The 13341-nt window shown below is 42.6% G+C and overlaps 1 protein-coding gene across 2 annotated transcripts in view; it reads left to right on the forward strand.

Moving 5' to 3' along the window:
- babam2 (BRISC and BRCA1 A complex member 2) overlaps window positions 1-12546 on the forward strand; it is a 193674-nt gene extending 181128 nt beyond the window's left edge. Inside the window, exons 8-11 of one of the 2 annotated variants that reach the window (XM_042325576.1) lie at window positions 3725-3806; window positions 7444-7526; window positions 7652-7805; window positions 10352-12546. In XM_042325576.1, coding sequence (XP_042181510.1) covers window positions 3725-3806; window positions 7444-7526; window positions 7652-7805; window positions 10352-10600 — 568 coding nt within the window. In that variant the 3' untranslated portion in view covers window positions 10601-12546. The remainder of the gene's footprint in view (window positions 1-3724; window positions 3807-7443; window positions 7527-7651; window positions 7806-10351) is intronic. The other variant, XM_042325577.1, reaches the window with a different exon arrangement.
- Window positions 12547-13341: the final 795 nt, after the last annotated feature.

Here is a 13341-nt window from a genome sequence, read left to right on the forward strand (position 1 = left end):
GTTAAATATGTGTCCAAGAAACAAAAATATTTCCTGGGCTTTCATATATTGCCTAGATATAGGACAGACACTTCAAAACCTTATTCCTTAGGATTTATTTTTTGACTGTCTGTTTTACATTTATGAATGTGTTATTCAATACATTTCTATGGGCTATAAGTAGTAAAGGCCAAATATTGTTGCTATAAGTAGTAAAGTAAAGGCCATATTTTATCAAATAGTTTTTACATATTGTTTTTGTTGATACATACAGGGGTCCTAAAATTCTAAATCAAATAGCTAAGTGATCCATATATTAGATTAGTAGAACCCCACCCCCTCCCCAAAGGCTTAGACTTTTAGAGGTTAAGTATCATCACAAGAAATAGTATGTTTTTTTAGTTTTAGGCTTAAAAACAAGCCATAATCACTCCAATAACTCAGGAAGGTGTCTTCAACTGTGAGTCTTGGACATGCAACATGGTTTGAACTGTAAGTAACTACAAAGTCACTCAGAACAGTGGGTGTGATATTTACATCCTAGTGTGAAGCCCCAGCTACTCAGAACAGTGGGTGTGATACTCACATCCTGGTGTGAAATCACATGGGTGTGATATTCAAATCCTAGGCGTAAGTCTCGCCCCCCTCATAAATCACACAATTTTTTTGATAGTTTGACAGAAGCCATCCTATATAAACTACTCAAGTGTATCTTGTCCCCACGTACAGTGAGGAAGATTGTTTGGGAAGGCAAAGACAATTCCAAGGGGTCACAGTTGGAGAATTACAGAACTTGATCGAATCTTGGGGTCTCCAAATCTACAATTAGACGCTAACCTCTATGCCAATAGGCTCGTTGGAAGGGTTGACAGAAAAAAGCTTTTATTGTGAGCAGCCAACAAATGTAAATGCCTGGAGTTTGCTAAACGGTATTGGCACTTGGATTGGAATCGGGTGCTATGATTAGATGAGACAAAAATAGAGGTCTTTGGCCACGTATACCACGGTGAGTTAGGCGTTGAAAGGAGGATGCGAATGCAGAAAATAACTTCATACCTACTGTAAAATATGGTGGCTGTTTTGCTTCTTAAGGTCAACGGCATCATGAACTCTACTAAGTACCATTAAATGTTTGCTGAAAATGTGATCGCCTCTGCCATGAGGCTGAACTCTTCCAGCAAGACAATGACCCCAAGCACACATCAAATTGGCAATTGACCACAGAATCAACATTTTGCATGGCCATCTCTGGACTAAAACCCCATTGAAAACCTGGTTTGAATGGAAGAGGGCAGTCCATAACCGCACCGAATGATATCAAGGATCTGGTAAGATTCTATACGGAGGAATGGTTTGAGATTCCTCCCAATGTGTTCTCCAATCTCATAAACCATTTTATAAAAAGGCTCAGTGCCGTTAACTTTGCAAGGTGAGGGTGCACATACACAACTATTGAAAACGAGGGCAATATTTTTTATGATTATACAGGTAAGACAGAACAGGTAGAGGGCAGAACACACACGGATCCCCTACCAAATCAACCCCCCCCCACCCCAAAACCAGATTTAAAGCAGGCATGATATAAACTCAGCAAAAAAAGAAACGTCCTCTCACTGTCAACTGCGTTTATTTTAAGCAAACTTAACATGTGTAAATATTTATATGAACATAAGATTCAACAACTGAGACAAACTGAACAAGTTCCACAGACATGACTAACAGAAATTGAATAATGTGTTCCTGAACAAAGGGGGGGTCAAAAATCAAAAGTAACAGTCAGTATCTGGTGTGGCCACCAGCTGCATTAAGTACTGCAGTGCATCTCCTCCTCGTGAACTGCACCAGATTTGCCAGTTTTTGCTGTGAGATGTTACCCCACTCTTCCACCAAGGCACCTGCAAGTTCCCTGACGTTTCTGGTGGGAATGGCCCTGGCCCTAGCCCTCACCCTCCGATCCAACAGGTCCCAGATGTGTTCAATGGGATTGAGATCCGGGCTCTTCGCTGGCCATGGCAGAACACGGACATTCATGTCTTGCAGGAAATCACGCACAGAACGAGCAGTATGGCTGGTGGCATTGTCATACTGGAGGGTCCTGTCAGGATGAGCCTGCAGGAAGGGTACCACATGAGGGAGGAGGATGTCTTCCTTGTAACGCACATTGTTGAGATTGTCTGCAATGACAACAAGCTCAGTCCGATTATGCTGTGACACACCACACTAGACCATGACGGACCCTCAACCTCCAAATCGATCCCGCTCAAGAGTACAGGCCTCGGTGTGATGCTCATTCCTTCGACGATAAACGTGGATCCGACCATCACCCCTGGTGAGACAAAACTGTGTCTCGTCAGTGAAGAGCACTTTTTTCCAGTCCTGTCTCGTCCAGCGACGGTGGGTTTGTTCCCATAGGCGACATTGTTGCCGGTGATGTCTGGTGAGGACCTGCCTTACAACAGGCCTACAAGTCCTCAGTCCAGCCTCACTTAGCCTATTGCGGACAGTCTGAGCACTGATGAAGGGATTGTGCGTTCCTGGTATAACTCAGGCAGTTGTTGTTGACATCCTGTACCTGTCCCGCAGGTGTGATGTTCGGATGTACCGATCCTGTGCAGATGTGGTCTGCCACTGCGAGGACGATCAGCTGTCCGCCCTGTAGCGCTGTCTTAGCCGTCTCACAGTACAGACATTGCAATGTATTGCCCTGGCCACATCTGCCGTCCTCATGCCTCCTTGCAGCATGCCTAAGGCACGTTCACGCAGATGAGCAGGGACCCTGGGCATCTTTCTTTTGATGTTTTTCTGAGTCAGTAGAAAGGCCTCTTTTAGTGTCCTAAGTTTTCATCACTCTATCCTTAATTGCCTACCGTCTGTAACCTGTTAGTGTCTTAACGACCGTTCCACAGGTGCATGTTAATTAATTGTTTATGGTTCATTGAACAAGCATGGGAAACAGTGTTTAAACCCTTTACAATGAAGATCTGTGAAGTTATTTGGATTTTTACAAATTATCTTTGAAATACAGGGTCCTGAAAAAGGGACGTTTAGCTGAGTTTACAAGGGTGCCAATAACACATCTTTTTGTAGGGAAAAACTATTGCTTATTGAACAAAATCTTTCTCTGAGCAAATGTATTAGTATACTTTTTGTTGAGTATACAAAATATAGCTCAGAACTTATGTTATTTGCTTTGTACGGTCTTTTTTGCTCATCTTTGTCAAGGGTGCCAATAATTTTGGAGGTGACCATATTAATATAAATCCCTGATTGTTTGTGTCACAAAACTGTCACAGCCATCATGCTTATTAGCGTCACTAAGGGGTCACTGGGTTGGCGACTGACCCCGAGTGTAAACGTGCGTAACTCATCCTCTGATACACTTTATAGTTTGACATCTCAGCTCTTTGATATCTGCACTCATTAAAAACGCTGACGTATAATGTCGGAGTATTGATTGATGCTCAAATGATATGGTCTCGTCTTCCTGAGAGGTTGTATGTACCAACCAGGGTCATCCTTGGTGAATTTGAATTCAAGTCACTCAATTGAGGAAGTGATTTAAATTGAAAATGATTCAATGGAAAAATGTGTGAAATAAAAAGCATGTTATTTTCTGTGTATTAGGTTGACTTAACTTTTCAAGATGCCAACCCCAAAAGTTACATTTTAGTATTGAACAGTTCTGTTTCAGCTGGTATTTGCCTGGTAATCAAGTATGTATTAATTTATCTCCCTCCCTCCTCAGGTGCAGTATGTCATTCAAGGCTACCACAAGAGGAGAGAGTACATTGCTGCCTTTCTCAGTCACTTTGGAATGTGAGTCTGCGGTATGTGTGCACCCATGTATGTGAGAAAAAAACAGAAATATCACTTACAGTGGGGAGAACAAGTATTTGAGACACTGCCGATTTTGCAGGTTTTCCTATTACAAAGCATGTAGAGGGCTGTAATTTTTATCGCAGGTACACTTCAACTTGTATGATTTTTAAGTAATTAATTAGCATTTTATTGCATGAAATAAGTATTTGATACATCAGAAAAGCAGAATTTTATATTTGGTACAGAAACCTTTGTTTACAATTACAGAGATCATACGTTTCCTGTAGTTCTTGACCAGGTTTGCACACACTGCAGCAGGGATTTTGGCCCACTCCTCCATACAGACCTTCTCCAGATCCTTCAGGTTTCGTGGCTGTCGCTGGGCAATACGGACTTTCAGCTCCCTCCAAAGATTTTCTATTGGGTTCAGGTCTGGAGACTGGCTAGGTCACTCCAGGACCTTGAGATGCTTCTTATGGAGCCACTCCTTAGTTGCCCTGGCTGTGTGTTTCGGGTCGTTGTCATGCTGGAAGACCCAGCTACGACCCATCTTCAATGCTCTTACTGAGGGAAGGAGGTTGTTGGCCAAGATCTCGCGATACATGGCCCCATCCATCCTCCCCTCAATACGGTGCAGTCGTCCTGTCCTCTTTGCAGAAAAGCATCCCCAAAGAATGATGTTTCCACCTCCATGCTTCACGGTTGGGATGGTGTTCTTGGGGTTGTACTCATCCTTCTTCTTCCTCCAAACACGGCGAGTGGAGTTTAGACTAAAAAGCTCTATTTTTGTCTCATCAGACCACATGACCTTCTCCCATTCCTCGCCTGGATCATCCAAATGGTCATTGGCAAACTTCAGACGGGCCTGGACATGCGCTGGCTTGAGCAGGGGGACCTTGCATGCGCTGTAGGATTTTAATCCATGACGGCGTAGTGTGTTACTAATGGTTTTCTTTGAGACTGTGTTCCCAGCTCTCTTCAGGTCATTGACCAGGTCCTGCCGTGTAGTTCTGGACTGATCCCTCACCTTCCTCATGATCATTGATGCCCCACGAGGTGAGATCTTGCATGGAGCCCCAGACCGAGGGGGATTGACCGTCATCTTGAACTTCTTCCATTTTCTAATAATTGCACCAACAATTGTTGCCTTCTCACCAAGCTGCTTGCCTATTGTCCTGTAGCCCATCCTAGCCTTGTGCAGGTCTACAATTTTATCCCTGATGTCCTTACGCAGCTCCCTGGTCTTGGTCTTTGTGGAGAGGTTGGAGTCTGTTTGATTGAGTGTGTGGACAGGTGTTTTTTATACAGGTAACGAGTTCAAACAGGTGCAGTTAATACAGGTAATGAGTGGAGAACAGGAGGGCTTCTTAACGAAAAACTAACAGGTCTGTGAGAGCCGGAATTCTTACTGGTTAGTAGGTGATCAAATACTTATGTCATGCAATAAAATGCAAATGAATTACTTAAAAATCATACAATGTGATTTTCTGGATTTTTGTTTTAGATTCCGTCTCTCACAGTTGAAGTGTACCTATGATAAAAATTACAGACCGCTACATGCTTTGTAAGTAGGAAAACCTACAAAATCGGCAGTGTCACTGTATGTCCTGTCAGGTCCAGCGACGGTGGGTTTGTGCCCATAGGCGACGTTGTTGCCGGTGATGTCTGGTGAGGACCTGCCTTACAACAGGCCTACAGTTCCTCAGTCCAGCCTCTCTCAACCTATTGTGGACAGTCTGAGCACTGATGTTGTGCGTTCATGGTGTAACTGGTGTAACCTGTCCCGCAGGTTCAGATGTACCGATCCTTTGCAGGTGTTGTTAAATGTGTTCTGCCACTGCGAGGACGATCAGCTGTCTGTCCTGTCTCCCTTTTGTGCTGTCTTAGTGCTGTCTTAGGCGCCTCACAGTACAGACAATGCTGAAGTTCTTACTGAGCACTGTCAACACTTTGTATTCAACACTTTTATAAGCCACAAAACGCGCATTCTTCTTATTTCCACTCAGCGCTACAACAAGCACTGCAGCCGTAATGAATGAGAAGGAATGTGTATCTATAGGCTTGCGTTGTTGTTATTTTTAACTTCTTGGGTCTATTTTAATATCAAGGAATAATTCAGAAATAATGCGGTGCGACTCGAGTTTCCTCATCAGCTGGAAGACGAGTGTCCCTTTTTGGTCAGTGTCAATGGAGGAAAGGGAGAGCGGAGGGATGTTGAGGCAGACCCTCAGACTTCTGCTCTCTCCCTCTGCTGACACTGATCATCAGATGTAGGCACCATCAGCCCAGTAAAATAAAAAGCAAATTATTGAAATGTATGCTCACTCAGCTGTGCTTTACAAGTAATACAACAACGCATCTATTACCGGTGTGATCATATAACCACAGCCATTATGCTGATATATTAGCCACTTTCAATGTAACATACTGAAACAAAATGAACTGTGCAAGAGATTTTGTTGTAGTCAGAACACATCGGAGTATGATTCTATTGCATTGACATGCACAACTCAGCCCGTACTCTATTGCCGTATATGGATCTGTGGCATTTATGGATCTGTGCTATTTACTTTGAACTGGACTGTGTTTACAGCATGAATCAGTCGTGAGTAGATGCGGATGCACTTGTTTTCAGATCAAAGTGAGAGCTGCATCTAGCCATGTGTGCACATTTTGTTAATATCCTTTGCTAGTTAATGAGTTATTAGCCCAGTTATAGATCATTTGTAGTCAGCGATAGGGGAGTGATTGCTTCCTACAAGGGCACAAAACATAAACATTTCTAGACATCTTTTAATAGCGCGTCTGGTAAATAGCTTTTTTTTGTCTTAAAGGGGCAGCGTTGTATTTTGAGACAGGCTTGAATAAGCTAAGTAGCGATAGGCAGAGGGTAGCATAATTTGTCTGATTCTCTGTAATAATGGTATGGGAATAATAATGCTTTTTATTTTGTGAATTTTTTTCTTGCATCAAACAAAACAACAACATTCTTCAGTCACTTCCTTGTCTGAAGGACAAGTGGATAAACAGGTTGATGTCAAGCCCTGCATGTCTCAGGGAATGTAGGCCTACATGTAACACCACACATTTGCTGCTACTGATAGAACAGCTATTTCCATGTTAAAATGTTATAAAATACATTTGCTTCGTTGTTTCTGATGGTAGGCCACTTTGGAAGACCTACATTATGATAAAATAGCCACAGTAGCATACATGGCCACTGTTAAAGCTGTAACTTAAAGCAGGTACAGCCTCAAGTTTGTACTCAGCAGACCTGAAATTTGCTCAGTACCGAAAATATTTACAGGGAATGTTGCTCCCACCAATTTAATGGGTAAACCTAACCAACGTTTCAACAACGCAGAGCCTTCTTCAGTGTTGGAAAGCCCCTGCATTTGAAGAGGGCTCTGCTTTGCTGAGAAGTTGTTTAGGTTAATAAATAAAATTTTAAAAAATATATATATATATATAATAAAATAAAAAAGCTTTACCCATTAAGTTAGGAGCATGTATAGGCAGTGCTACTTTCTTCTTAGCAAGCACATTTTTGGCATTGTATTTGATTAGTATGGGGCATGTGGACACATTACAGTGTCTATATAAGAAAGGTGTGCGTGCGTGTGTGTGCGTGCATGCTTGTTGCAGGGGGGTGGTGGAGTACGATGCAGAGGGATTCACCAAGCTCACTCTTCTCCTCATGTGGAAAGACTTCTGTTTCCTTGTCCATGGTGAGTTCCACACAAACACACACACACACACTTCTTTCCTACATTGATCCCCACGTCACCTCTTTCTCACTATCTCTCTCTTTCTCTCCCCTATGTCTCTCCCCTTCTCCCCTCTCCTCCTCCAGTGGACCTCCCTCTGTACTTCCCGCGGGACCAGCCCACTCTGACTTTCCAGTCTGTGTACCACTTCACCAACAGTGGGCAGCTGTACTCGCAGGTGCAGAAGTCCTACCCTTACAGCCCCCGCTGGGACGGCAACGAGATGGCCAAGCGAGCCAAGTAAGACAGTCAGTCTTGCATCCCCCCCACTAATGGTTAGGCTTGAGGGAGGGGAAGCTGATCCTAGATCTGTATCTAGGGGATGCTTTGTTCACCCCGTAGCATACTGGACAACAATGACCAGTATGACCCACTATACCATACAATAATGACTTACACTGAGTGCACTTTTACATTAGGAACGACTTCCTAATATTTAGTTGCACCCGCTTTTGCCCTCAGGACAACCTCAATTCGTCGGGGCGTCTACAAGGTGTCAAAAGCGTTCCACAGGGATGCTGGCCCATGTTGACTCGCGTTCCACAGTTGTGTCAAGTTGTCTGGATGTCCTTTGGGTGGTGGACCATTGATACCCAAGGGAAACTGTTGAGCGTGAAAAACCCAGCAATGTTGCAGTTGTTGACACACTCAAACTGTTGTGCCTGGCACCTACTACCATACCCCGTTCAAAGGAACTTTTGTCATGCCCATGTCCATTTGAATGGCAAAGATACACAATCTATGTCTCAATTTTCTCAAGGCTTAAAAATCCTTCTTTAACCTGTCTCCTCCCCTTCAGCTACACTGATTGAAGTGGATTTAACAATTGACACCAATAAGGGGTCATAGCTTTTACCTAGATTCACCTGGTCAGTCTGTTTCCTAAAGTCTCGTACACATTAGTGTATAATTATCCATAATACAGGATGATAATGATAAAAATCTAATTAATTTGTTAAATCAAATCAAATCAAATTTATTTATATAGCCCTTCGTACATCAGCTGATATCTCAAAGTGCTGTACAGAAACCCAGCCTAAAACCCCAAACAGCAAGCAATGCAGGTGTAGAAGCACGGTGGCTAGGAAAAACTCCCTAGAAAGGCCAAAACCTAGGAAGAAACCTAGAGAGGAACCAGGCTATGTGGGGTGGCCAGTCCTCTTCTGGCTGTGCCGGGTGGAGATTATAACAGAACATGGCCAAGATGTTCAAATGTTCATAAATGACCAGCATGGTCGTATAATAATAAGGCAGAACAGTTGAAACTGGAGCAGCAGCACGGTCAGGTGGACTGGGGACAGCAAGGAGTCATCATGTCAGGTAGTCCTGGGGCATGGTCCTAGGGCTCAGGTCCTCTGAGAGAGAGAAAGAAAGAGAGAATTAGATAGAGCATATGTGGGGTGGCCAGTCCTCTTCTGGCTGTGCCGGGTGGAGATTATAACAGAACATGGCCAAGATGTTCAAATGTTCATAAATGACCAGCATGGTCGTATAATAATAAGGCAGAACAGTTGAAACTGGAGCAGCAGCACGGTCAGGTGGACTGGGGACAGCAAGGAGTCATCATGTCAGGTAGTCCTGGGGCATGGTCCTAGGGCTCAGGTCCTCCGAGAGAGAGAAAGAAAGAGAGAATTAGATAGAGCATATGTGGGGTGGCCAGTCCTCTTCTGGCTGTGCCGGGTGGAGATTATAACAGAACATGGCCAAGATGTTCAAATGTTCATAAATGACCCGCATGGTCGAATAATAATAAGGCAGAACAGTTGAAACTGGAGCAGCAGCACGGCCAGGTGGACTGGGGACAGCAAGGAGTCATCATGTCAGGTAGTCCTGGGGCATGGTCCTAGGGCTCAGGTCCTCCGAGAGAGAGAGAGAGAGAGAGAAAGAGAGAATTAGAGAACGCACACTTAGATTCACACAGGACACCGAATAGGACAGGAGAGGTACTCCAGATATAACAAACTGACCCTAGCCCCCCGACACATTAACTACTGCAGCATAAATACTGGAGGCTGAGACAGGAGGGGTCAGGAGACACTGTGGCCCCATCTGAGGACACCCCCAGACAGGGCCAAACAGGAAGGATATAACCCCACCCACTTTGCCAAAGCACAGCCCCCACACCACTAGAGGGATATCTTCAACCACCAACTTACCATCCTAAGGCCTTTGTAAACGACTAGTTAGCAAGAAACTTGCAAAGCTGTTGAACCTGCTACCATCTTTGGACCAGCTCTCCCTCGCCAAATACATTTTATCTCAATCTAACTAATCTGGGATAATAATGCAAAAAAATCCCTGTCGCACGGACAATCACAATAACAGTACGACCACCTAATCGCTTTCATCGAAAAGGCATATCACTACGCACACTGTGGTGAAGATTTGTATGCAAAATAGATGTGATATGATTTATAAATGTATGGCTCTCCCAACTTTATCCTACTCTACCTTTTTTATTTTTTAACATGAACCAGTTAACCCTGTTTGTGGTTTAATTACTTATCTCCAGCTGACCATGCTTACTTTGCACAGAACAGGAGTGCTTAACTATAAAAGCAGAGGTTTTGTCCCAATGTTGATGGTTACATGGAATAGATATGTCATTGTCTTTGTTTATATCGCCGGTCTCCAAGGAAAGTCAGTATTCTATTGCTGAAAGAGCAAACCGGTGCTTTGCTTTTATGGTCAGATAAGTACTGGTGCACTTCCAGTAAATCTGTATCTGTCTAAATGACTTATTGCTCTCTTTCTCGCTCTCTCTATCTGTCTATCTTTCTCCACAGAGCATACTTCAAGAGCTTCATCCCTCAGTTTCAGGAAGGGGCCTTTGCCACTGGGAAACTCTAGGACTGAAGTACAGCAGTGTGTTCGTGTGTGAGCATGTGCGTGTGTGTTTGTGTGTGAATGGACTGCATGATAGTGATAATGTGCTTACTGTACGGGTACTCTCTAACGCCACGTTGAGCATTTCATGCTTTTTCCTACACTGTCTGTTTTTCCATTTTATTAAGTTGTTTTTTCTCCTTTCTTAAAACTAGAGGGAATGAAAGTACTGAAAAGCTGTTACTAAAATGGTTTGGAGTAGTAGGTCAGAACCACTTGTTACATCAACAGACAGATGTGGGGCTTGCCCAGCCAAAGTGTTACAACTTCAAAGCAGACGTCACTTCTGATCTTCAGAGTGTTTGTCAGAGAACTGGAAAAGGGCCCTTGAAGGGGAATAACGGAACCCCTCTGACTTATTGTTGGACTGTCTGTCAAAGTGTTCACCTTTATCAGTCAGGGACAGTGAGGTAGAGCTAGAGCGAGAGCTACGTCACCAGCTGCTCATTCACTGCAGCGCTAGATAGAACTTTGATGAATAACGCGAAAATAATCAACTTTAGTTAACAGTGATCATACAAGATTCGTGAAGGTTACTGCTCAAGCAGCAACACACGCACGAGGGGACTCCTCATAAACACAAAACACTGGCAATTTTCAAAATAGCCTGCATCAGACTTTAGCACATAACCCAACAAAACACACCTTTATCGTCAGAAGCGTCATCAGACCTAGGTGGTAGCCTATATAATTTCTCATGTTCAATGCTCTGTAAACCAAGCAGAAAATGCTGTGCTCTAAAGATGGAATAGCCACGCAAATACATTCGAAGATAATAGTTGATCTGATCAGAAACACTGTTCTCACAACCTTTATCTCCTAAATGATGTCGCTGGTGTATTTTGTAATATATTGCGCAGTAGGCTATAAGTTTTTTTTAACCAGGCTCGAATCCTTCCAGGCTGAAAACATACAAGAATACTTTTCCATTTTATAAAATGAGCCTACAATATTACATTCTCTTGCTTGCTCAAGGCAAATCGCTTGCATCATTTAGTAAATCATTGTCAATAATCTACCGATTTAGAAAATGTAAATGTGGGCTAATAATAAATGTAATAATAGCATATTTGATCTACCCCAATGAAAAGTTTGAAAGTGAGCATAAATCACATTTCGATAGATGCATACATCAGTACCTAGGCTATCTATTATATCTGCAACGGAAATTATTTTACATGGATAGGTTTGCTTTCAGCTGGCTGCTGTAGTGAAGTTACAATTTAATAAAACATTTCTTCCATAAATGAGCCGTATAGCCCATATGTGTCATCCAATGAAGTGGACGTTATGTTGCACACTCACTAGTCTTTCCCTCTCATTTTAGTATATATATTTGTATATATATTTTGCCGTAATGATCTGATCACATCATGCAACAATTGATGTAGCCTACAGTCAGAGATGGAAGATGGGCAATGTTAATTGGCAGGTGGAATGATGTCCAATGGGGTTGCATGGTTAAAAGTGGGAGGCGGGATCAGGTTGGCTCCTTTCATCCTTGCTTGGCAGAGATCTCAGAAAAGGTCAAAGGATGAATCTGCTACCCAAATTGATCACAGAAAATGTTTAAGACATTTCTCACAATTGATTGGGCTTCCCGAATTTAGTATATTCGCTGTGACCAAAAGTTTAATATTTTTGTAGATTTGTGTTATTCCACAAAGTTCTATCTAGCGCTGCAGTGAATGGGGAGCTGCATAACATAGTTGTAGCGCTATCTTGCTCTCCCTGAGTGAGAGAGGTGAGCACTCTGACAGACAATTCAACAATGGGTTAGAGGGGTTTATTCCCCTTTAACTGTTTGACTGGAGCTCAATGTGGGAAAGATCAAGATCAGCGGTTCATCTTCATTCATATCAAACAGTGGGGTGGGGCCAAACCTTGATCTTACCATTACCTGATTCTACACTTGTCTTAATCCTTGCCTTGAGAAGTCCTCCTTAGTGTTATGTACATTGGAGAATACTGTAAAAACCTGTGATCGTATTTTGACTTACTACATGACAGTTTTTACTGAATTATGTTTTTCTGTTATATTTTTGTTTCACCAACATCTCAATCAGTCATTTTCCCAATAAACCCTCAAATCATATACTGTCCAGAAATACATTATTTCAAAGTTGATGTGATTGTAAGCCACTGAGATGCACTGTGAATTCTGGCCTTTGCTAAATGTACTGTGCCTTCAGAAAGTATTCACACATCACATTTTGTTGTGTTACAAAGTGGAATTCAAATAGATTTAATTGTAATTGTATGTCAGTGATCTCCACAAAATACTCATGTCAAAGTGGAAGATTCTTTCTGGGTAATCTCGAGTTTTGCACACCTGGATTGTAAAAAAAAAACATCCCATTAGTCTTTTTAATGTTCTTCAAGCTCTGTCAAGTTGGTTGTTGATCATTGCTAAACAGCCAGCGATTTAAGTCAAAACTTTAGCTTGGCCATTGAGGGACATTCATTGGCATCTTGGTAAGCAACTCCAGTGTGCATTTGGCCTTGTGTTTTAGGTTATTGTCCTGCTGAAAGGTACAATTGTCTCCCAGTATCTGTTGGAAAGCAGACTGAAACAGATTTTCCTATAGGATTTTGCCTGTGCTTAGTTCTATTCCGTTACTTTTTATCCTAAAAAAAAATAATCCTTAAAAAAAATACTCCCTAATCCTTTGCGATGACAGGCACACCGATAACATGATGCAGCCACCACCATTCTTGAAATTGTGAGGCGTGGTACTCAGGGATCTGTTGGATTTGCCCCAAACATACCACTTTGTACTTAGGACAAAAAGTTCATTTCTTTGCCACATTCTTTGCAGCATTACCTTAGTGCCTTATTGCAAAGATGCGTGCTCTGTCATTTAGGTTAGTATTGTGGAGTAACTACAAT

This window comes from Oncorhynchus tshawytscha, linkage group LG08, assembly GCF_018296145.1.
Source record: "Oncorhynchus tshawytscha isolate Ot180627B linkage group LG08, Otsh_v2.0, whole genome shotgun sequence".
NCBI classification, from domain to species: Eukaryota; Metazoa; Chordata; class Actinopteri; order Salmoniformes; family Salmonidae; genus Oncorhynchus; species Oncorhynchus tshawytscha.